Source organism: Perca fluviatilis, chromosome 6 (genome assembly GCF_010015445.1).
Source record: "Perca fluviatilis chromosome 6, GENO_Pfluv_1.0, whole genome shotgun sequence".
Classification (NCBI taxonomy): domain Eukaryota; kingdom Metazoa; phylum Chordata; class Actinopteri; order Perciformes; family Percidae; genus Perca; species Perca fluviatilis.
Window position 1 is genome coordinate 42,868,167 of NC_053117.1, and position 26,437 is coordinate 42,894,603.

General features: G+C 41.8%; 1 protein-coding gene across 2 annotated transcripts in view; it reads right to left on the reverse strand.

The window, feature by feature from the left end:
- Window positions 1-5,730: 5,730 nt before the first annotated feature.
- The window catches only part of LOC120560194, an 84,377-nt gene continuing 63,670 nt past the window's right edge, over window positions 5,731-26,437 (reverse strand). For both annotated transcript variants that reach the window (XM_039802439.1, XM_039802438.1), the window contains one exon: window positions 5,731-7,489. In XM_039802439.1, coding sequence (XP_039658373.1) covers window positions 6,114-7,489 — 1,376 coding nt within the window. In that variant the 3' untranslated portion in view covers window positions 5,731-6,113. The remainder of the gene's footprint in view (window positions 7,490-26,437) is intronic.

The following is a 26,437-nucleotide window of genomic DNA, read 5'->3' on the forward strand; positions in this document are numbered from 1 at the left end:
CTTCTCTGCAGGTGTATCACTGAGTAGGGAGAAACTGTTAGAGAGGCGAAGATGCTCCGGTTTAGAGCGACCACAGCCATGTGCGCTCCCTGGTTTAGAACTAACGCTACGCTTCCCTCGGACAGTCACCCACTCGCCCGGCTGCTCGGGGTCTGCCGTGGGACTGCTAACAGAAGCTACAATATGTTGTCCCGCACCAGCTACGTGGCGATGGCTAGCAATGGAAGCATACGATTTTGATTCCATGGTGCGGAGCCGTGCCTCTAACTCACTAAGCCTTGCCTCCTAAACTACATTTATTACATATATCTTTATCACTAAAGGAGGCAGAGGAATAGCTTTGTGTGTTTAAGGTTTACAACATTAGTACAACTGCGTCATACGTTGGGTATAGATTGTTAGCACTAAGCCTGCAAAGTTAGTTAGTCAGTCATCAGTAATCGACGGCTATATGCATGTGACCTGCCTGAACATGTTATCACAGTAAAGCATACTAATTACTCAACCAATGTCTGGTCATTTCAAACTCTAAACGAGAACATCACATTGGCGACGAGGATAAAAACGAACCAATAAAAACTGTTGCACTCGACAAGCTAAAAAAAAAAGAAGACGAAGAAAAGGACTTTGCTCACTGAAGCGGGAGGACCACAAGTGGCTAGTTCCAACGCTAACCTGAGGAGAACAACCAGTTGCTAAAACAGATGGAGAAGGAAAAATGTCACTTGGGAATACTGTTGCTCTGCCAACTTTTGATACTGAAACGGATCCGAGCTCAGTAGGACCAAGCTGGAAAAAATGTATACAAAGGTTTGAGAACTATATTACAGCAGTGAACATTACTGGAGATGCGAGGCAAAAAGCCTTGCTGCTGCATTTGGCAGGAGAGCATGTGCATGATATCTATGACACGTTAGCAGCAGAGCAAGATAAGTTTGCAGATGTTAAGCAGAAGCTAGTCACGTATTTCGTGCCTAAAAAGAACATCCAGTATCAAGTATATACAGTATGTTCCGAAAAGCAGTGCAACAGCCGGGTGAAAATCTAGACACATACTGTACCAGACTACGCATGCTAGCAAAGAATTGTGAATTTACAGACGTCAGCCACGAAATTAAAGCACAGTTGATCCAAAGCTGCAATTCAACCAGGCTGCGCAGAAGAGTGCTCAGAGAGCCCGACGACAGCCTGGACGACTTTCTTGAATACGGGAGAACATTGGAACTGTCCGAGCAACAAGCAGCCGGCATGGTGCAGAGTGTAGCTGTGTCAGTGAATGCAGTGCATCAGACCGGGCGAAAAGCTACCAGCCGACGCGCCGGGAGGGCCAAGCCCAACGTCCAATGCAGGAATTGCGGAGGAAAGTATCCACGGAGACTGCCCAGCAAAAGGAAAGTAAAACATGCGGGAAGCTAAACCACTTCGCCAAGCAGTGCAGGTCAAAGCAAAGAACGCCTGGAAAGGACTATGACACAAAACACAGAGACAACAGTAAGCAACACAGAATGCATAAGAAAGTGTATAACATCACCAGCACAACACATAGTACCACACATGACTCGTCTAGTAGTGATGAGGCTTATGTATTTGCTGCCAGTAGCAACAACAATACTATTCAACCACACACACACATTAGGCTCAATGGTGTGAAGATTGCAGCAATGATTGATTCCGGGGCTGCGGTGAACATTATTAGTGAATCAGTTCTCAGCACACTGAGACCATGCCCACAGCTTAGCCCAGCTGATATTAAGATATTTCCATATGGCAACACTAAACCACTGCCCATAACCGGTGCATTCACATGTAGCACAGAGACAGACAATAGAAAAATCATGGCCGAATTCTATGTAATAAAGGGTGATAGCTGCTCTCAGCTAGGCTACGACACAGCTAAAGAGCTAGGTCTCATCAAGATCATCAACACTGTATCTGCTCCAACCAGTCAAACAGTAGCAGATGAGCTAGTACAGAAATACCCAGAGCTGTTTGAAGGCATTGGCATGCTGAAAGACTTTCAAGTGAAGCTTCACATTAACACTGACATCCAGCCAACCTGTCAGCCACATAGGCGGGTGCCTTTTCACATCCAACAGAAGGTCGAAGAGGAGCTGAAATGGCTTGAGGATGACGATGTCATTGAGACAGTCACAGGCCCTACGCCATGGGTCTCCCCCATTGTGACGCCACCCAAGCCGAAGGATCCGGACAAGGTTAGAGTCTGTGTCAACATGAGACAGGCCAACACTGCCATTCAACATGAACGCCACATCACTCACACCATGGACGATGTAATCCACAAGTTGAATGGAGCTACAGTCTTCTCCAAGCTCAACCTGACTGCCGGTTACCATCAGCTAGAACTCCACCCAGACAGCAGGTACATCACAACATGCACCACACACCTTGGCTTGAGAGGCTACAAGCGCCTGAATTTTAGCATATCTTCAGCTGCAGAGGTGTTCCAGAATGCAAACTACCAGACTCTGCAAGGCAGCAAAGGAGTGAAAAATCTGAGTGATGACATCATCGTGTATGGTAGAACACAGAAAGACCATGATGACAGCCTCAGAGCTGTGTTACAGAGACTGAAAGACAGAGGGTTCACACTCAACAGAAAGAAATGTGAGTTCAACAAAGCTAAACTCGAATTATTTGGGTTCATTTTTTTTAGCTGGTGGAATCTCAGCTTACCCCAAAAAAGTTGCTGCCATTCAGCAGGCTAGTGAGCCACAAGACCCGACCAAAGTCAGGAGTCTGCTTGGCATGGCAAACTACTGTGCTCGCTTTATCAAAGACTTTGCACTGGAACCCTGAGCACGCCAGTGCGCCACAGATGATCAAAGACAGCCTGACGGTAATGTCATACTTTGATCCAGCCAAAGACACAGAGCTTGTGGTAGATGCTAGTCCAGTCGGCCTAGGTGCCATTCTCTACCAAAAGAATGGAAAAGGAGAGAGGCACACCATAGCATATGCCAGCCGTGCTCTCAGCGACGTAGAAAGACGCTACTCACAAACTGAGAGAGAAGCATTGGCCATTGTGTGGAGTTGTGAACACTTCCACCTGTACCTCTTTGGCAACCCTTTCATCCTTGTCACTGACCACAAAGCCCTAGAGGTCATATGGAACAACCTGCGTTCAAAACCACCTGCAAGGATTGAGAGGTGGGGACTGAGACTACAGCCCTACAACTTCAAGGTAGAATACAGGAAAGGCGCAGACAACCCTGCTGACTACATCTCCCGTCACCCCACCCTGATGCAGACAAGCGACAGCACAAGAGCAAAGAAAGTAGCAGAGGAGTATGTCAACTTCGTGACTGAGTACGCCACACCCAAAGCTATGACTCTGACTGAGATAAAAATGAAACTCTAAAAGACCCAATCCTGCAAAAAGGTTGGTACCCACATCAGAGACAACACATGGCACAAAATCATGGGCGACACACAACATGCTGCAACACTGAAAAAGTACAGACAGATCAGTGAGGAGCTCACTGTGTCTCACACTGATGACATCATCCTGCGAGGTACAAGAATCGTCATTCCTGCATCCCTTGAGCCCAGAGTACTACAGCTAGCCCATGAAGGACACCAGGGCATTGTAAAGACTAAGATGTTGCTCAGGTCAAAGGTCTGGTTTCCCAACATAGACCAGAAAACAGAACTGACTGTTAAGAACTGTTTAGCATGTCAAGCCAACACACCTGTTACACAGTCAGAACCTCTGAAAATGTCAGAGTTGCCAGAAGCCCCCTGGCACAACATCAGTGCAGATTTTTATGGCCCACTTCCAACTGGAGAGTATCTATTAGTCATCATAGATGAATACTCCCGCTACCCAGTTGTTGAAATTGTGAGATCTGTCTCAGCCAACACAGTCATCCCAATCTTTGATAAAGTGTTCTCTAAAATGTTTGGAATTCCCAGAGTCCTGAAAACAGACAATGGGTACCCTTTTAACAGTGAACAATTTTCCAAGTTTGCAGGCCATCTAGGTTTTCAGCATTGGAAAATAACACCTCTCTGGCCTCAAGCAAATGCAACAGCAGAACACTTCATGCATACACTTGGAAAAGCAATCCGTGTGGCAGAAACACAGAGTACCCCATGGAAACAGAGACTCAACACGTTTCTCCGTGAGTACCGCGCCACACCACACAGCACCACAGAAGTGCCACCTGCAGAACTGTTGTTCTAGTGCAAGATCCACATAAAGATCCCGTTAAACACCACAACCTGCGAAGACAACACAGATCACGCCATCAGAGAGCGGGACACGACTGCAAAAGGAAAGATGAAGTCCAAGTCAGATGCGCGCCGGCGAGCTAAGCCAAGCACATTCACCCCTGGTGACAAATTACAAACAACCCAAGCACAACAAACTCACTACCCCATTCAACAGCAAGCCATACACTGTGTCAGAGGTCAAAGGCTCCATGATCACAGCGACCAAAGATGGACATTCCATGACAAGGAAATCTTCCTTCTTTAAAAAGGTCATTTCTGAGACAGAGAATCTGTCACAGATCCTGAGGAGAATGAGGACACCGTTGTTGTGACACTGAGGTATCCCTCTCGAGTCAATTGCCAGCGCCCATCTTACCTCAATGACTATGAGCCTGTTTAGAGAATGTCTACATTTAATCCAGCAATAGATTAATCTAAATATTTCTAAATGACTGCTCTGCCCATTGGATTAATATAAATGTTTCTGAAGGACTGTTCCGTCTTTAAAACCATTTACACCACGATTAGAGGTACTGTGCTATTTGATACCGTTAATATTAAAGCACACTGATGAGTTACCTGAATGTGAATGTTTCAACACAGACCTGAATTATATGTTTATACTGCTGAGTTATGAATGACAAGTAAGATTGGTATTGCAGTTAACAAGTAAATCAGTTACAGTACATATGTCCAAGGCAATGGATCTGGTTGTTAAAGAAAAAAAAAAGTGAGTGTTGTAATGTTTAAGGTTTACAACATTAGTAAAACTCTTTCTACAGTAGTAGCTTCCAGTCCGGTTCGCATGTTGCATGTGGAGTTGTGTATACGTCGGAGGTTTTTTTTCGATAAAAAATATATGACAATAAACAAATTTCAAGACAAAAGTACACGGAAGGATAATTTTGTATCCAGCTTGGTTAACGTGTTGAGGAAACATCAACCATAACCAACAATGACTGAGAAAGGTGGAAAGACGCTGAGAAGCAATGCTGACAAAAACACGGAAACAAGCGAGAATCAGGCTATCACACAAGAGCTACGAAAATTGAGTGAGCGCATTGCAGGAATGAATGATAACTTGGAGAAGATGCTTGATGAAAAAATCTGAAGTCTACATGTATCCTTGGACAAGAATTTCAATAGTAAATTTGACAGTTTCCGTGACTCGATGATAAAGATTGTAAAAGACAATCAAGATGCCCTAAAAGTAGAAATTGAAAAATATTAGTATGATGTTTACGACATTGACATTTTGCGGTATGACTGCTGTCATACGTTGGGTATAGAATGTTAGCACTAACCCCGTGAAGTTAGTTAGTCAGTCATCAGTAATCGACGGCTGTATGTATGTGACCTGCCTGAACATGTTATCACAGTAAAGCATACTAATTACTCAACCAACGTCTGGTCATTTCAAACTCTAAATGAGAACATCACAGTGGTGCTGTAATCAATAGTCCAAAAAGTTGATTATTTGATTGACCGCCATCCTTTATTAAAAAAAAATGCAAAACATTTGGTCAGAATCTGGTCAGTAGAAAAAGGCAGGGTATAAAAAAGGCAAACAGAAATATGAATAAACCAGTCATACAAAGGGAAACTTTACCCTATAAAATGACATCTCATCTTCATTTAACAAAATATTTAACATTCAGTATCAGAGATGTAACTACTGTAAAAGTATTTCATTCAGTTCAACAGGTCTCTACGAGAGTTTCAGCTGGATGGTTTCTCCTGTCTATGTTGATCCTCAGGTCACTTTTCCCACAATTGCTGCAAAAATGTTGCTCCTCACTTCTGAGGGTTCTTGTCAGTTTTGACCATGAACCACTAGAACTTTATAATCAAAATTCAAAGGATCAAGATTAGATTAGATTCTATCCTCTGTGTGTTCTCATATGCTTCATTAAACCTGAAGCGTCAAAGAATCTTTTACCGCAAGTCTTGCAAATGTACAGCATCTCACCTGTGTGGGCTCTTCTCATGTGGACCAACAAGGTACTACTACGCCTAAACCCTTTTTCACATGTTTTACAAGAATACGGCTTCTCACCTGTGTGGATTCTCAAATGGATGTTCAAAACATCCTTACGTCTGAAATCTTTACCACATGTTTTACAAGAATATGGCTTCTCGCCTGTGTGTATTCTCATATGCCTTTGTAATGCTGAGTCGTCACGGTATCTTTTACCGCAGGTCTTGCAAACGTACAGCTTCTCTCTTGTGTGAGTTCTCATGTGGACGTTAAAAGCACCATTAAATCTGAAATCTTTTCCACATGTTTTGCAAGAATATGGCTTCTCACCTGTGTGAATTCTCATATGCCTTAATAAGTCTGAAGGATCACAGAATCTTTTACTGCAGGTCTTGCAAACGTAGGGCTTCTCACCTGTGTGGGCTCTTCTGATGTGGATCAACAGGTAACTATTTTGCCGAAACTCTTTTCCACATGTTTTGCAAGGATATGGTTTCTCACCTGTGTGAATTCTCATATGCCTTTTAAATGTTGTAGTGACACAGAATCTTTTCCCACAAGTCTTGCAAACATACGGCTTCTCTCCTGTGTGAGTTCTCATGTGGACATTAAAAACATCCTTAAGTCTGAAATCTTTTCCACATGATTTGCAAGAATAAGGCTTCTCACCTGTGTGGATTCTCAGGTGTGTCTGCAATGCTGAATTATACTTAAAGTCTTTCCCACATGTCTCACATATGAAAGACTTTTTACCTGTTTGAGTATTAGGATGAATCTCTGACACGTTAGTTTTGTCTACGTTGTTGCTGTGACTTCTGCTCTTGCGTCGTCTCTTCTTTGGTTCTGGCTCTGCATTTCTAGTTGATCCTGAGTCTCCATGCTTGCCTCCTTTCTGATCTTGGCTCTCAGCTTCATGAGAGTTGTGAGAGAGGAGCTGGTGGTCACTGTTTACTTCTGATTCCACAGAGGTTAGAACTGGCATGTTGGCTACAGACTCTTTCTCTGCTGCACTTAGAGTGTCATCATCAGGATTGAAGTTCAGAGTCTGACCTTCACTGTGGTCCCTTTCCTCATAAGTAGGAGTCAACATAAAGGTATCAGTCTCCTGCTTCAGTACAAGCTGCTCTCCCTCCTGACTGGTGCACAGTTCCTCCTGGTCCTCTTTAATCTGTGGAGGCTCTGGGTCCTCTTGGTCCAGACTGGAGTTCCTCTCCTGAATACAGAGCTGCTGGTCAGAGAGAACCTCCTCCTCCTTACAGCCATGTTGTTGTGGGAGTTCTGGAGGGACAGACAACAAAAGAAATAGGATACTACTGTTATTGGAGAAAAAAACAAAAGACAGGTTCTCTTATTCAATTCAATTCAAATCAATTCAATTCAATGTTTATTTATAGAGCGCATTTCACAGATAAAAATCACAAAGCGCTTTACAAGGTACATACAAACATACAATGGGGTAAAGAAAATACAGCATGACATGAGGAGAGGAGGAGAAAAAGGCAACTCCCAGACTATGCCCCCGATAGGAGTACAGTGTGGGAACAGGAAAAAAACACCTCAGCAACATAAGCACATAACCAATACAAGAGCACACAAGACACGCAATGGGGGAGGAGAGTGTTGGGGTGCAGGTAGTCCAGCACAGACAAGCAGCCATCTGGTCCTGCAGCCAAAACAAAGGCGCTGGTCACAGACCTGCCCGCCCAACTGGGGGTACAAAGCGGCGAAGGCGAGATACGGGGTGTGGTGGGTGATTGCATATCTGTATATATGTAAGGATTCGTGTGTGTGTAGGCCCGCGTAGTCAAACTACGTCTGGCCCCATAATCACGTTGTCTCAGTCCGCACGATTGTCATAGCGATACACAGCCGGTTGCCATGGAGTCAACCTTGAACAGGACCCAGTCCGAGTCAACAATCATCAGGTGTCTGTGGGAGTCGGGTAAGGAATGCAAGAGTGTGTCTCGCTGCAGTGCTTCCAGGGGGAGGTGTTGTATAACACCGGCCTCGGCCAAGGCCAGTGCTGGTGCAGGGAGCGAAAGATAAGATTGGAATTTGTTTTGTCTTAGGGCGTAGGCATTTAGTTACACGTCTTCTCTAAAACGCCCATTCTGGTCTCGAATCGATAAATTTTCTTTGCAAAGCCGTGGTCCAGACTTTCCAAAGCTGTCAGTTTCACCAAGATGGTATCCAAGTAGTGGTTCATAGTGTTCATAGTCACAATCTGAGTTCCGACAGCTCTGCCCACAGCTTCGACCATGACGGCTTATTCCTAATACATAAAATTTAAAAGGAATGGATGGAGCGTCCGGGTCTGAAAAATTAAGCCAATGCTGAAGCTCATTAAAGCTGCATTTCTCTAACTTCCAGCAGGGGGCAACTCCACTAGCTCCAAAAATAAGTCTGATCTATAAGAAAAAATGACCCTACTTCTCACTGCCCTGCAGTGCCCTGTTACGGCATGAACTACTACAACTACTATTTTTAGTAATAGTTCCATTATCTTTAATGTGACTATTATACGGCATTTCAGAATGTTTGTAAACAATAGGCACCAAGATACTTCCGGGTGGCAGAACGCGAGCGGCTTCTACTGACCAACTGAAGAGATCCAGTCGGCTACTGTAAACAGTTGCATTGTTAAAAACATCGTTGTTGATCAAAGTTGAAACGATGACGAAAACGTGTTGTGTTTGGGGTTGCGGCGCCAGATATACAGCACAAGGTGCAGGGTTTTATCGATTTCCTTCAGAAAAAAGTAAATTTATCCAGTGAAACCTGTGGGTGAGGAGGTTAAAGCGAGTGGACGTCGTCAAAAGTAGCGCTACAGAGAAGAGACTGCCTGGTGGCGGAGTAGCCACTTCTAACGGGGCAGACTGGGAACCAAACCTCCATCATCGTGTTTGTGGAAGACATTTTCTCACAGGTGATGTATAAAATATTTGGTTTGGTTGTCTTTGAGTAATTTACCAAAACATAATGGCTAGCCTGCTAGCTAACGTCAGCTGTAGTTTTGGCAGTGCTAGCTAGCGTTTGCCCAGCTGTAAAGAAACACCCACAGCTACACAGCTGATGGCTTAGAACTAGCTGTCGGCGTCATGACTTGGCTCCATCGATATGCTTTCACTGTGCAAGGTCAAGTTAAATGTGTAAATGTAAGGGCAACAGTAGGAGCTGTAACAGCCTGAAAGCTTGCAGTCTTTCTGAATGTAGTGCAAGCAAACTAAACCTGGACTAACGTTTCGTCAAGTGTTTGTTTACGCTGTAAAGAAGACCACAAGCTTTTACTGAACAACAGCGCCCCCTTTTGTCCTAGGTCTGCTGTCCTGTGCAGTTTTTAAAAGGGTGAAACATGAACTGCCCTACTGCATTAAAATGAAATGTTGTAGCCTACATTATAGAGGGTACATTTTCTACAATTAAGGTCTAGGGCCAGGCTAACAAACAGCAGTGTTCGTTGTAAAGTTTGCTTTGTTAGGCCTAACTTGAACTCTCCAGTGTCCAAAATTGAAGTAACATTTGGTAAAATATAGTAACTTAAGAGCACATGCTTAAATGGTCTATGTCTTTATGTTTATTATACAGGTTGTCCGAACCCTGACTTTTCTCCTTCACAACACCTGGGACCTGAGTTAGCCGATCCAAGATCTGCTAAGAGAGCAGCAGATAAACAGGGTCGGTACCATCGCGCAGTGAAAAGGAGACAACTTTATTCTGCAGCTGGACCAGGACCAGAACCAGAGATTGTTCCTGACATAGAAGACCACCAGGAAGAAGGGGACAACCAAGACAATGGGGGACAATGTCATATGTGTTAAATGCTACAGCAAGAGGTACATAGGTTGCGTTTAGAGAGAGACTCTTACAAAGACAAGCTGTCAAAATTGTCCATCTCTTCAGAAAATTTCATTGTCACAGAGAATGATGCAGTTAGTCAAATTAAGCACAGACAGAAATTCTTTTCATTTTATTTTGGACTGCCATCATTTGCTGTGTTTATTTGGATTTTGAACTTAATTGGACCACTTATTAAAGAAAGAAGGGTTATCTCCAAGGAGAATCAACTTCTTTTAACTTTGATGAAGCTCCGACACGGACTTGCCCATTTAGACCTTGGTTTCCGGTTTGGTGTGTCCTCTGCATGTGTTTCAAATATTATCAACAAAGTAATACCTGTCCTTGCAAAGCTTCTCCAATTTTTAAACTCCTGGCCATCTGCAGAGGTTCTTCGTAAAAACATGCCACAGAAGTTCAAGAAGAGGTTCAAGAAATGCGTAGTTATCATTGACTGCACAGAGTTTTTCATTGACAGCCCATTCAATCTCAGGGCTAGAGCCCAGACCTGGTCGAATTATAAACACCATAATACTCTTAAAGCTCTAATAGGTATCACGCCCTATGGCTCAATATCATTTATTTCCAAAATGTGGGGAGGGAGGATATCAGCTAAAGAGATCAGTGGTAAGTCTGGCTTTTACAGTAACATTAATCCAGGCAATCAGGTGATGGCAGATAGAGGTTTTGTGATAGGTGACCACCTGGCTAGGCTTGGTGCCACACTCGTCATGCCTCCATTCTTGAAGGGGAGAAAGCAGCTACCTGGGTGTGATGTTGAGAGGGCCCGCCAACTTTCAGCATTGCGTATTCCCTCTGACCATTGTTCCTCTCTCCAGTGACATATTGACTGTCCATTGTGCTCTAAGTAATCTTAGACCTAAACTTATTAAATAATACTGCTACCGGACTTCGATTACTTAACTCTCACTCGTTAACAAATTGATAAAATGGAATCTCTTGTCATTACTCTTGTGACAAGATCAGAATCATCTTTATTGGCCAGGTTTGTGTAAACAAACAAGGGATTTGACTCCGGTTAATCTTAAAGTAAGAAATATAAAAAACACTGTTAAGTGTACAATACAATAGAATTTACAATTTTACAAAAAATATACAAAAGAGAGGGAAGGAATAGTGCAATATCAGTCCGTGTAGTCTGAGATTATAGGATTTAGATATGAAAACAGTGCAAGGCAGATCAGTGCAATGGTAATATATTAAGAACAATATTGTAATTGTAGGATTGAAATATACATGAGTTTGATGAGCAGAACAGTGTTGATTGACTTAGTTCAGTGTGAGGGTGGGAGCTATTTCTGAGTGTTCAACAGAGTGACGGCTTGGGGAAAGAAACCATCTCTGTGTTGCTGGTTTTGGTGAACAGTGCCCTGTATCTCCTACCAGAGGGAAGGAGGTTGAACAGTTTGTGACCAGGATGTGAGGGGTCTGCAGAGATTTTTGCTGCCCTTTTCCTGACCCTGGACCGGTACAGGTCCATCTTTGAATCAAAACCTTTTGCTCCTTAACTTTCTTGTACTTCACTGATTTATGTTTGGATAATTTTATTTATTAGTGTATTCATCCTATTGTTCTTTTTTCTGTTTTAAGATAAATATGTATGTACATCTTTAATAAATGTCCATTATCTTTGTACACAATTTTACTTGGTTTCATTGTCAAGTTCTTTCCCCCTTAATGCCATACCTAGAATTTGCCTAATCCACAACTGGATAAACAGCACCTCTCCTAACATAACTAGTAAGGTATTATTCATTCGTGGAGCATAGAGGTACACAAAGACAATTGTGTAGATGGTGTTACGGCCTGCCTACGGACTACTTTAGACTCTGTTGCTCCCCTCAAAAAGAAGACGATGAAGCAAAGGAAACTTGCACCTTGGTATAACTCCCAAACTCATAAATTAAAGCAAAACTTGCGAAAACTTGAAAGTAAATGGCGTTCCACCAAACTGAAAGAGTCTCGTTTGGACTGGCAAGATAGTCTGAAAACCTATAGGAAGGCCCTCAGAAATACAAGATCAGGCTATTACTCATCATTAATAGAAGAAAACAAGAACAACCCAAGTTTTCTTTTCAGCACTGTAGCCAGGCTGACAGAGTCACAGCTCTACTGAGCTATCTATTCCTGTATCTCTGAGTAGTGATGACTTCATGAGCTTCTTTAATGATAAAATTATAACAATTAGAGATCAAATTCATCACCTTTTGCCCTCAACTTCTAACGGTTCACCTTTCAACACAGGACTGCTAGACGACTAGACCTGAGATATACTTAGACTGCTGTTATCCTATAGACCTTCAACAATTAATGGTAAAGGTATCTTCAGCTAAGCCATCTACCTGTCTCTTAGACCCCATCCCAACGAGGCTACTCAAAGAAGCGTTACCCGTGGTTAACCCTTCACTACTAGATATGATCAATATGTCTCTATTAACAGGTTATGTACCGCAGTCATTTAAAATAGCTGTGATAAAACCTCTTCTGAAAAAACCCACCCTAGATCCTGAGGTCTTAACAAACTACAGACCTATATCTAACCTTCCCTTTCTATCCAAGATCCTTGAGAAGGTAGTTGCTAATCAGTTATGTGATTTTCTCCATAGCAACAGTTTATTTGAAGACTTTCAATCAGGATTTAGAAAGCATCATAGCACAGAGACGGCACTGGTGAAAATTACTAACGACGTTCTAACTGCTGCAGACAAAGGACTTGTCTCCATACTCGTCTTATTAGATCTTCGTGCTGCATTTGACACTATTGACCATACAATCCTGTTACAGAGATTGGAATACTTAGTCGGAATTAAAGGAATCGCACTAAGCTGGTTTAAGTCTTATTTCTCTGATCGATCTCAATTTGTTAATGTTAATGATAAATCCTCCAAGTACGCAAAAGTTAGCCATGGCGTTCCACAAGGCTCAGTGCTTGGACCAATTCTATTCTCCTTATATATCCTTCCTCTTGGTAATATTATTAGGAAACACTCAATTAACTATCACTGCTATGCGGACGACACCCAGTTATACTTATCAATCAAGCCAGACGAAACCAGTCAGTTCGCCAAACTTCAAGCATGTATTAAAGATATAAAATCCTGGATGACCTATAATTTTCTGATGTTAAACTCTTAACAAAACTGAAGTTATTGTGCTGGGCCCTAAACACCTCCGAACTTCATTATCTAAAGACATAGCTATTCTGGATGGTATTGTCCTGGCTCAACATAAAAAAAATCCCCACTGGCCCCCGGGGCCAGTAGATCAGAGTTTTGCTGGCCCCCTTCTACATTTTTACTGGCCCTGAAAGAAATATCATAGGTGTGATTGGAAAAGGACAAAAAAGCAGGAAAATATACACCGCACCTATGCTTTAGAAAATGGTTCTAACCAGCTAGCCACTGCCACTGGATGTTGTGCCATTAGCAGCAAAGCTAGACCACGGGTCATCAACTACATTTTTCCAAGGGCCAGAATTTTTTTAAGCAGACACTCCAGGGGCCGGACTTTCAAATAAAGAAAATAAAATTATACCTAATACGCATCATCTTGTTCGATATTTTCACTTTCTTACTAAATTAATGCTATATTTTTTACATTAGTAAGCAAACCCCTAAAAACATGGAAAATCCATAATGATAACTAGATAGGCTACTTAACTAGAAAATGATCTCAGATTAGTCCTGTATGCCTAATTTGAAATAAGACAATTCTGTTGCTAAATAATACAACCGGCAACATCGTCAAGAATGAAGAACGCGGCTTCATTCACGTGCATATTAAGTAGCCACATGTATTTGTTTTGGTCTTGAAATACATCCATAGGTTTACCGCTCCAGCGGAGAGGATGGCTCGTTTAGACAGCAGCTACGTTTACAAGAATTTGTCCAAAGTTCAAGATTGGTTGCAAATTAAGACAAACAGTTAGACTACAAACTGACATCTTTCATTTTAGCTCGTTTGTAAAGTCGCTATTTGCAGAGTAGAGCTGTGTTTGCACAGCGCGGTGGACCAGAGTGGACAGCGCAGACTGAAATATCGGTTCCTACGTGTTTCTGCCTCTAGAACAGGTAGGTGGGTTATTGAGTATTAAGTATTGACTCTTTAATCATGGAGGTTTTATTGTAGGCTAACTTCTTACAGTAACGAGTGTAGCGTTTAGCCATTGGCGGTAAATAATCCTCGGTAACGTTTCCAGTCAGTAGGCTACATGTGCTGCGTGAAGTAACGCACACACCAGTGACTGTGGCTGCAACCAGCCCGACATACGTTTTTACTGGCCCCGGGCCATCGGGCCATTGCTTATGTCGAGCCTTGTCGTCTACGATAACGGGAGGTCCTCCAGTAGGTGCTCGTGCTTCCATGGTGGTTTCAGTTGTGCGTCCTCCTCCTCCTTTAGCAACAAACAAGCGCTGAAATAGAGTGTGTGGCGTGCAGAGCGTGCGTAATGCAATCTAGGAGCAGTGATTCGCCAAACCTCCCTTAATGCTGTCGCACACATTTCTTCTAATTTAATTTTTTAGTAACGAGTAACGAAGATGCTTTGTGGAAATATAACGGAGTAAAAGTCTCTAGTCTTAAAAAGTGGCGTTTCCGTCCTAATTATGCTTTTAAATGAAAGTTTGACTCTGGTACATTCACAAAAAGATCCTAGGTTGCATTGTGGCGAGAGTTACGCTTTAAATGGACTGCATATATATTGCGCTTTGTTTGCTGTTGTGCACGACGTGTATGCTTTGCCGCATTGTATGTTTTGTGTCATCGTGTTAACCTGCTTGCGTTGTTGTTACAAATAACACATACCAGCTCTTTTGATTAGTTTTAGTGTACAGTACATACATGATAGCCAGTACAATCAGTCATTTTAGGCAAGTCACTCGGCGGCCACCTTGCAACGTACTTTGGGCAGTTATCAGCAAGCTATTTTCCTATTTAAGTGAATAGGGAAGCATACAGGAAGAGATGGAATATGTTTAGGCTACACAGCTGCCATACTGGCTTTACAAACTAACCCCATGCATTTCTATGGATGCTGTGTCTCCCCATTAGAAAGTCTCTGGGCTACAATGCAAAAGTCCTGAGAAATACCGTCACATACAATGTTTATGTTGTAATGTTTGTTTACAATGTATACATTCAAATATTATTTTTGCAATCAGTATAAATTGTATGGTGTTTTATTTCAGATGACTCTGGTCCAAAAGCAAGAAAGCGTTCCAGGATGGAGCGTGTGTCTGGAAGCCCTGTCCGTCAGGTCAGTAGACATCACTGCCTCCACCACCTGCAAGTATTTATTTTTTTTTTGCAATTGTCTAATGTAACAGAGTAGTTATGCACTTCATCTTGGGACCCAGTTGAAGGTACAGTGGCTTTTGCATAACTTAAATTATAACAGAACTGACTTATCTTACAAAATGAGATTGACAAGCTCTCCACTTTGTTCCACGTGTATAATTTGTATTTCTATATGTTTTACAGCAACTTTTCCTGATAAGCCCGGAGGTTCAACCGGAGGTACTGCCATCCGTCGCATGCTACGGCGAGTGGCAACTAATGATGTTCTAAAACTGTATATGCGGGGCAGAAAAGGAAAGACGGCCTTCCAGGACCTGACTATCTGCAGGGTTATAACAGGCAGGTGTTACTTTATTGTTCACATCAGTATTATGCTTAGCTTGGCTAATAAGAGGTTTTAATTTGACTTGTAACGTTGCTTCATTTTGACTTCTACTCTAGCGCTCTCCCAGAAAAACTTCCCCGCGTTGACTGCAGCAGACGCGGAGGACTTGATTGGTACTGAAGTTTGCCCCACACAGACGGTAAATTGAAATTCTTCTGTGATGTTAATAATAATCATAATAATCAAAAACTATCAATATTTGTGATCAGAATAAAAACAGGGTTGCTAGTCAGGCAATTTGTCTTGCTTTTGTTAATGTGTTTATTCTTAGTATGACATATCAAACTTTTGTTTCTTTTTAGGTCAGCTGAGAAGGACTGAGCCTTCAAAACCATGGAGCTCTATTTTTTTTTTTTTTTTTGCAGAAGCAAGAGCTGTTGGCCATCTTCTACACTGCTCCCATCCTCCTGCCTCCTCCTCTCTGGCAGGCGCTACAGATCCCTGCACACAAAAACAACCAGACACAAGAACAGCTTCTTTCCCACTGCCATCACTCTCCTGAACTGCTGAGAAGTGGGCTCATCCCCACTTTGGCCATTCACCTACACATTACATACTTTATCATTCCAATATGCATTTTGCACAATACATTTGCACTATTACTTTGCACTCTACATCCTTATCTATTTTGTATTTTGTTTATTTTTCTTTGTATATTGTTAATTAAAGTTTTAAATCCAATCAAGTTTGCCTGTTCATTCATTCCTGCTAATATAAAATAATTCATTCCTGCTCATGCAGACGGTTTAAAGTAATAATAAAATTAGTATCATTGTTGTTAAAGTTTGTTAAAGGTTAGGGGAATGTAAAAAAGAACTTTAGGGGAACGTTCCATGAAGGTTGCAACGTTAGGGGAACGTTAGGGCAACGTTCTCTAAAGGTTGCAACGTTCTGGGAACGTTCTGACAACGTTCGGAGAACGTATGATGTAATCAAAAACGAACGTTCCCAGAACGTTCAACCAACTTTCCATAATAACGAAAGCACAACGAAAACACAACCAAACCTAACCTTCAGGGAACGTTCGCGAAACCAAAAACGAACCTTCCCAGAACGTTCTGGGAACCAAAAATTTTTAGCTGGGCCTACTGTCAGGTTGCTCAAATAAGTCCCTTAAGACTCTCCAGCTGATCCAGAATGCTGCAGCGCGTGTTCTGACAAGAACTAAGAAAAGAGATCATATTTCTCCTGTATTAGCTTCGCTGCATTGGCTTCCTGTAAAATTCAGGATTGACTTTAAAATCCTTCTCCTGACCTACAAAGCTCTAAATGGTCAAGCACCATCCTATCTAGAAGAGCTCCTAATACCTTATTGTCCCACTAGAGCACTGTGCTCCCAGAATGCAGAATTACTTGTGGTTCCTAGAGTCTCTAAAAGTAGAATGGGAGCCAGAGCCTTCAGCTATCAGGCTCCTCTCCTGTGGAACCAGCTCCCAGTCTGGGTTCGGGGGGCAGACACCGTCACCACATTTAAGAGTAAACTGAAAACTCTCCTCTTCGATAAAGCTTATAGTTAAGGAGTGAGGAGTTGCAGCGTCCGCCTAACCTGGCCCACCTGCTTCTCTTCGTAGTCATCAGATTTATTTATCATATAATTAATAATATAGCGAGAGTAGAGAGAGGCAGGCCAGTACAGCCCGACACGACAGGGGAGAGTTCAAGCCCGATCCGGCACCTCTCTCTAAGCTAACCTGCCTCTCTTAGTTATGCTATTATAAATCTAGACTACCGGGGAAGCTCCTTCCTTCCTATGACACACTGAGCTGATCTCTCATCAATGTTTTCATTTGTTTCCTTTTGTATGCCTCCTGTCCCAGAACTGCTTGTTACTAACCTAGCTCTGGGGAGTTTACTCCCCGGAGTCCTTATGTTTCTTCTTTCCCTGCAATGCCCGGCTGCATCCTGCAGCGTCCACTGCACCCACCCGTGCTCTGCAGTGCCACGTTACATCCCACAACGCCCTGCTGTGATGTTCATATGCACAGAGTAGTCAGGATCCGGTATAGGAGACTGCACTAGTCAGTGTGACACAATGTGCCCTGCTATGACATGAACTACAACGACTACCTTCGAAGTCACTGTTCCATTATCTTTAATGTGACTATTATCGCCACTGTTCATCACACCCCCAACCGGCCATCAGACACCACCTACCAAGAGTCTGGGTCTGCCGAGGTTTCTTCCTGGAAGGGAGTTTCTCCTCGCCACTGTCGCAACAGCCACTGCTAATGCTTGCTCTTGAGGGAATTACTGTAATTGTTGGGGTTTTGGAATTTATAGAGCGTGGTCTAGACCTACTCTATCTGTAAAGTGTCTCAAGATAACTCTGTTATGAATCACCGCGAGTTTAGTTTGAGTTCTGGGTAGTCATACCCGTCGCTATAGGCGGGCCATAGGAACGGGCCCGCCCCAAAATGCCTTTTGCCCCACCCTATTCAAAAACTCACCAAAATTGACGGTAGCATCCTGGTGAAAATTTACAAATTTTAAGGGTTTCAGGAATAGGCGCACAAATATTGGCTTGCTAGCGCCCCCTACAAAGTTTAAAAACTTTAGCCCCTGCAGTCCATTTAACGTAGACTAACGAAACTTGGTACACATATGCATGTCAAGACGTACAAAGAAGGTAATTGGAGCCATACTCCAAACCCGACAGGAAGTCCGCCATTTTGAATTGAAAGTTCGAAATTAGTGCGATTTTGGCCATTTCCACATGTTGTACTTTAACGAACTCTTCCTAGAGATTTCATCCGATCAACTTCAAATTTGGTCTGTGCCATCTTAAGACATTAAAGATGACAAGTTATTAAAAGAAAAACTTTTCATCCTAGGTCATGGTCGTGGCGGGGTGGCCATTTTGTGCGTTTCGCCATCAAAACACGAAGTGGGTGTAACTTGAGTGTACATTGTCCAACTGGCTCGAAACTTTTCAGGATTCATAAGACTAACTCTGACGACATATACATGCCGATATTGCCTCAAAGTAATAGCGCCCCCTAGTGGCATCAGGAAGTAGACCTAAAAGTCTATACTTTAATGAACTCCTCCTTTTCTTCAAATGGTGTGGGCGTGGCATGGCGACCATTTTGACTGTTTAGAGATGAACGAGAAAGTGGCTGTAACTACAGTGTACGTTGTCATATCTGCTTGAAATTTCCCACAATCAACAAGAGTCCTAGCCTCGTTAGACCGTCCTGTAGGGATGGGCGATAAATAGATTTTATCTATTAACTCGAATGTGTAGTTAACATTGATTTGTTTAAATGAAAATCGATTTCCTCCTTAACATCCACCGACACTAGTCGTTTCATTACTTACTTATCCATATTCTCCGCCGAAATCCCTGGCTGAGAGTCACCTATTCTCGGATAACTGAACCACCAGCTACAGCTAACCTGAAGGAGCACCATGCGGGGCACCAGAGGTGGTGTTGAGGAACTCTGTTGCAGCTCAAAACATCTACTAAATGCCGCTGATACAACCAAGCTGTGACACAGGTCTGTAGCGGCTTAAACAACTAGCAATCGCCGCTCTGTAGCAGGGAGCTCCTCTTTAACGTTTGTTTTTACCGCTAGTTACTACAAAGGAGCTTGCTACAGGTATGCTACATTCAAGAGACCATGGGATGTTAATGTACGTTACTCAGCAACAGGTGAAAATAGGGGCAAGGTTGCGCAATAACGTTAAAATGATTTGAACTTTTAGCGAGGAATGAGAAGTGATTTACCTGTATGTGTGAAAACAGCTTTATATCACGCATCCGTTTTGTTGTTGTTGAATATATAGCCCTGTGTGTGTGTGCGTGTATGAGTCAAAACAAAATAGAGTTAAAACTTGTTTTGAACAATTTCTTTTTTCAGATTTATTTTAAGTAGGGGGAGAAAAATCAGTTTAAATCTAAAATCGGATTTTTAAAAAAAAAAAATTTTTAAATCAGGGATTTTTTTTTTAGGCCATATCGCCCAGCCCTACCATCCTGATCTGGCGTGCTCCAGTTTTCCACTCGCAGATCAGTCTGGCATCTTGCGATAGAGACATTTTGAGCCGTTCGCCAAACGACCGACCAATCAGTGTTGGTTTTGAGGTGGGTTTAGGTGTGACGCAACAAGAAGCGACTGTTCAGTCTAAACAACGTGGCAGCTTCCACGGATGAGATGAGCGTAGCTATCGCGCAACTTTTATCCAAATTAGAAAGTATTCCTTCATTGAAAGAAGAGCAAAAAACGGCACTGGAGGCTTTTCTCGGAGGCTTTGCTCTTCTCCCGACTGGTTTCAGCAAGGGTTTGATCTGATTGGTTGATTTGGCCCATCTATCATCAACATAGGTGGTGATAGACAGATGGTTTATCCAATCAGCTAACCAGTATTTTCGCCCCTTCCAGAAAGTTCCCAGATGGATATGTTGAGCAAATGCGAAGCAGTCCATCTGGCTGAGTCAGGTTACAAGAGTCCAGGCCTGAGGATATACAGGCCAATATTGACTTCTGGTCATAGTGTGGTGGCAAATTTTATTTTAACCATTTGTTTAATGATATTAACCATTGGTTTAATGATTGTTTTATAACGCCACAAGATTTAGCTTCTTCATGTGTAGATTCAAAAGGCTCCAAGTGAAATAGTTGGCAACCGTGAACTATAGCCCAGTAGAATTATTTAGTTTTACTAGTTTGAACCTTCTCACATTGTTGACTTCTTGTTGACGAAGTCGAGAAGGCCACAAACCGTGTCTCCTTCTGCCTCCTGAGATAAACTGTTTAGGCTAATGAAAAGAACAGGAGCAGAGGGGAAGGTGAGACAATGGTGTGACTGTTAATGATGTCTCTTTTCAACTATGGCCATACTAAGAGATACATTTAGAGGGGTGGCTTAACGGAGTTTCTTCACTATATGATGTTTTGATGTTTAGACTTTAGTTTAGAAAGACATTTTCAGTTGTGCTGCGTGTACCTTTGAAACTGTTTTCTCCATTTGCAAATGTAAATAAATACTCAAAGACCAAACTTTGGTTTAATTCTCAAACGGTCGTTATTTGTTTTGATTTTATCATGAATATCACCAACTCTGCTGCTTCAAGGAAAACTTCCACAACAATAGTGCCCCCCGCTGGCAACAGGAAATCAGCCTTATATGACAAACATCATCTGATTTACACGAAACTTAGAATGTGGATCTACTTGTGATACTGAGCCGGCCCCTATACTTTATACCAGAGTTCCTTTTTGATTGGTGATGGTTTGACCCGCCCCTATGCGTTAGTCACGCACCTTTTCATAACTAATGACCCGTTTGATGTAGTCTTGTGTGAGGTATCATTGAGCTCAGCAGAGTTTGTTTTCATTGGTCATAGTTTGGCCCACCCCCTATGCTTAAACCACACCCCCTTTCACAGCTAATGGACTGTACGACATAGAGTCTTGTGTGAGGTATCATTGAACTTAGCGGGGAGTTCCCTTTTCATTGGTGATGATTTGTGGTGTCTGAGTGCCTCGCAAATGCACGGTCGCAAGGAGCAGCGTCCGCCGGTAACCCCGACCTGCGCAGAGGAGCGAGGGCCCGTCCCAAGCTGCTTACAGCTTTAATTATGATTTGATACTATAAATAAAATAAAATTGAATTGAATTAATTTACAGCCTGGCACAAGGCATCTTTTAATGTTTTTTGTGCACTGTCCCTGGTCAAATAAATAAATTACAATTACAACTGGTTCAAAACCTTTTTGGTCTGAGGTCCCCCAGTCCTGTCAGATGAGCTCACGTATCCCTTCATCAATTCACAAAGTATGCACTGAGGATGCTGTTGACAATACAATGCTATCTATGTATCTGTCTATTCCGATTGTGTAATTATTCATTATATAAAAGTGGATATTGTTATTTTTCCATATTTAGAATAGAATGCTTTTTATTGTCATTATACACATGTACAATGCGATTAAAAGTAACTCCTTTCCAGTGTCAACATGAAATAAGTAATGCAAAAGAAAATAAATGTTATAATGTTGACTGTGCAAACAAGCTACAATTGTACAGAAGGCATTTGAAAGCCATTTTCCATGTCAGAGGTGACTTGCCATGTTGGTGTCAAATGGTCCAATTCTAAGTTTAGGCTTAGTAATGCTTTTAGTAATGTGTTTGAATAGAGGTTTTGACATAATTGTCAGAGCTGCTTTGGTTTTATTTCTCTTTTTTTACATTTTTGTATTACTGATCCAGCTGGTAACTAAGCTTGTATCCTATTTTTGTGTGTGATTTTGAACCTCTGTGTTTTCAGATGTTGGCGGAGAGTGCAGCTAGTAATGTAGATTTTGAAGATACAAAGGGCTTCTCTCTACTGGATCCTGGACCATTAGTGCTTCATCGTGGGTCACAGTGCAACATCAAATGTCTTCAACGTTCATCAGGTAGTGTAACTTGTATTGATCATTATCTGTATATGACACTTAAACATTTACAAATTACTTCTAATGGTAGAAAGAAGACATTTCATACTGGACTGTATTAGGTTGTGACCACTGACTATGTAATGTTGTACAACTGTCAACATGAATCTATTTTCATCTTAGCTGTTCAGGTAAAGGCTGAAATGGTTAGTGTGGGGACTCAGACTGAATGGTTTGAGCAACAAATATCAACTCCACTGCCCAGTGCTTTCCAAAGTGAGGATGAATCATCATCTGATGTCATGAACCACTTTGATCTGGTGAAGATTATAGATATTAGTAGAATTAAGTTCCTGTTTCATATACATCATCAGGCCTGCACAGCATGTGATTATCAGCATTACTGGCAGAATCGAAATATGCTGAACCGAAACATGCCAGCCTGCAATCTTCTACTCAGTGGTGCCATTCACTTTTCGGGCTGCATGGCTACTCAGACCACCAGAATGCTGATGCGGTTTGGGCTGCAGTTCTGTTAAGAAACAAGCAGTGGCTGGAACCAGGTACAATAGAGTGTACAATTGGGGTCAGCAGTCAAATTGTCATTGTGCGTGTCAAAGATTTGTTTGACTATGCTACTAATTGCCTTGGAGATGTAACGTATAACCATTTGTAGAGGAAGAATGAAAAATTCTGCAGAGTTTTTATTAGGGGTTTGCTTGCAACTATGCTTTATTGTTTAATTTAGCGGCTATTTGCCTGGATTGCATTTAAATTACATTAGTTTTACTCAAGCACTTATAGTTCTCTTCTTTCACAGCGACTGCCTCGCTGTTCTCACAATTGTTAAAACGTTGTTAGCTACTTTTGCTTAGCCATTAGCAATGGTTTGCCTTGCTCCAGCTATGCTGTTCTGGAGAGCTTATTCCCCGGAGTCCTTATGTTTTTTTTCCGCCTAGCCTACCTTGGATTAGGGTGCCACCTACAGTAAATCATGGCTGCAGCTATCACCGTGGTCCTGCTCCGTGCCCTGCTAGACACCTACTACGCTCTGGAGTGCCCTGCTACACCCAGTAACACCCTGCAGTGCCCTGTTCATCACACCCCCAACAGGCACCGTCAGACACCACCTACCAAGAGCCTGGGTCTGTCGCAGGTTTCTCCCTATAAAGGACATTTTCCTCACCACAGAGGATTCTCCCTAAAAGGAAGTTTTTCCTTGCCACTGTCGCACTAAATGCTTGCTCTTGGGGGAATTACTGGAATTGTTGGGTCTTTGTATATTATATAGTGTGGTCTAGACCTACTCTATCTGTAAAGTGTCTTAAGATGAATCTTATTATGATGTATTAAAGTGGATAAAGAGGAGACCTTATTTATCAGGTTGTGAAACTCACAAGCTACCTGCCAAGTCAAACTTCCACTGTTATGTTGGTGAAATTAACTCAAGTAATGCAAAAGTAGTGTAAAGCATTACAATTCAGAGACAGTAATATTGCAATGGAAGTAACTTGCCCAACACTGCTAGTTATCATCAATGAAATTATAAATACATTTTATACAACAAGACATTTTGTGATTGTGTTCATTTTGTAAAAACAAAATATTTATTGATTGCCTCCCATATGGGGAAGCCTCGGTATGCCCCTCCTTCTTCTGAAAACTGCCTTCTGATTGCGGCCACAACACAAGCTGGAATCGCCTTCCTGATCTCCCTGCCCAGAAACCCATATGCCCATCGGACCACCTGCCTGTAGGCTGTGTATTGGAATTGCCTAGAGTAATGATAAGGGTGCAATGTTGATATTGATAATCCTATTAACATAGTCAATACAATCAAGAGTGATAGAATTATTTGATGTAACATTTTTTGTTATTCTATTCCATAAAAGGTATGTATGCACATCTGAGTTTAAAAATCTGCTAAACCCTCAGCATCAATAATGCACATTAGATTAAACTTCATTTTCCTTGTGCAGAGTACAAAGACAACAAAATGCAGTTTGTGTCCAACCAGAAGTGCAAAATAAAGCATAAATATGGCTATGTAATATGAACATGTAGAGATATGTGCAATGTAGTAGCAGTAACATAATAGTAGTAAGAAAAATATAGATATATGCAGTGTATTAACAGAATATATTATAAGAAAAACAATAAATATGGATATTCAGTATGACCCATATAGACAGATACGTGCAGTATGGTAACAGTACCATTGTAGTGCAGAAACAGTAACATTATAAGGGTAGTAAGAATAAGTGTACTGTATGTGCAGGATGAATAGTATGAAGAGCAGTAGAATATGGTTATATATAAGTGTAGTTACAGTATGTACATTCATTTTGACACAAAGTTTATGTTTGTGTAGAAAACTCACAACTATAATAGAAGTGTATAATAATAGTGTTATAAATGAGTCTTGTCTAAACATACTCAGGTCTGCTGGCTTGGAGAGGGCCATACTCCTGCCTGTCAGCGTTAAAATCTTAGGTTGTAGAATATGAAGAGACAAAACGTTGCTGGCTTAAATTAAGACAATCTACATGTATGTTTAATCAAAAACAAGGTCAAAAGTATGTTTGCTAAAGCAGATTTATTGTATAACACCAAGGTACTAGCCTAGATGAACCAGTATTAGCCACCGTGCTACATTATCTCACCAAGTCACTTGCCCTATTCGCCACTGGTTGTTCCTCCCTCTGATCTCCCCCTAAACTCCCCCTGGCCTCTATCTCTCCTAGGAGGCTCATAATTAGGCCTGTGGGCCATCATAGGCATGCTCACCGATGTTGGAGAGCTCGGTTTCTTCATCCATGTCCATTGTAATTTGAGCATGAACTTGACCAGACTCCCTCACGTTACGTTACTTCCGGTCAGTGATTTATAGATGCGGAAGTTACTTTATCACAATTATATCTCAAAATATTGTTTATAGCAGTTATATATTCCTCCAGTTTTGAAAATCTAGTTTATCATTAATATACACTATGCTGTATAGGGGTGTCCAACCTGCACATTGCTCTTTAATCCATTACTTTCAGCTAACCAATTAAGCTGCTGATGCAGTACTTTCAGGTTACTATTATAACCCTTTCTCCACTTCTTTTAGCTACTCATTACAACTCTTTGATACTACTTATTACCAGCTATTTATTTCTACTATTTATTCATTATTTTTAGCTAAAATTCTGTGCTCGCTTGCTTTCTAGTCTTCATTCACTCCTACATAACTGCAACCTCTATTGTTTACATGTCACAGCTGGAATATTCTATCAAATCATAATTTAAATGTTTTTATCAAATGATTTAACCTTCTCTCTGATCTTTCCACAACCCCCCTGGCAACAGCGTAACTAACACTTGGTTGGGATTCAGTGTTCTACACAACAAAGGCTTGTAGCCAGGAGGGCATTATATTATCACTTTTCTCAACATCATTAAATCAGCTCATTGTGAGCCAGAACAACCTTTCAAACACAAGGTAGGAGCTGCAAGCACTTTTTAACAAGTGGAAAAGTGCATTTTATGGCTTGTATTTCTCATTTAAAAAGGTAAATTATCAACAGTTAAAAGGTTGTGGGTGGGCTATAATGTATCAAATATAAGCCTCCCTCATTAAACCAAGACATTTCCAAGGTAGGAGGATAGTTCTAATCAGGGCACAGGGCGCTCCTGCTGACAGTAATCGCTCGGTGACAAACTCTCTCAAACACTCAACTGAAGACATTGTTGCTTAGTTCCAGCTAAAAGAATCATCTGCTCTACGACTACAATACCGTCTTCCAGCTCATTCAACAGCAGCATGCTGCTCCCTCGGCCACGGACACGAGACAGGACAAATCTAAACAAGAGGAAGACATAACAATTGCTATTCCCGTACGATACTCTAACGTTACTTCCTGTTTATTAGACATGTGACCTCTCTAATCCAATACATGACATCCCTCCTTTTCTTAACAGAACAAAAACATCCACTTCAACAAGCTATATATTGTTGAACATAAGTGGTTGGTAACTTATTGCTTATTATTATTGCTTTCTATAATAGCTCTTGTCTTAGCAGCTACCTTACAACTTGTGTCTTTTAAACAATATGCAACCATTTCACCATATATCCCCACAATATATATCTCACTCTAACACAAAATCACAAAGTCTGTCAGGTGGCCTTTTGACCCTCTGAGGTCTGGCCATTGGCATGTCTGGAGTTTCAATCTCCTGAGGTAGTGTCTGAGTGACATTAGTCTGTGCCTGGGTGTCTGCATCAAGTCCACTGTCCTCAGCTCCCGGGTTTTCGTTCGGTGCACGG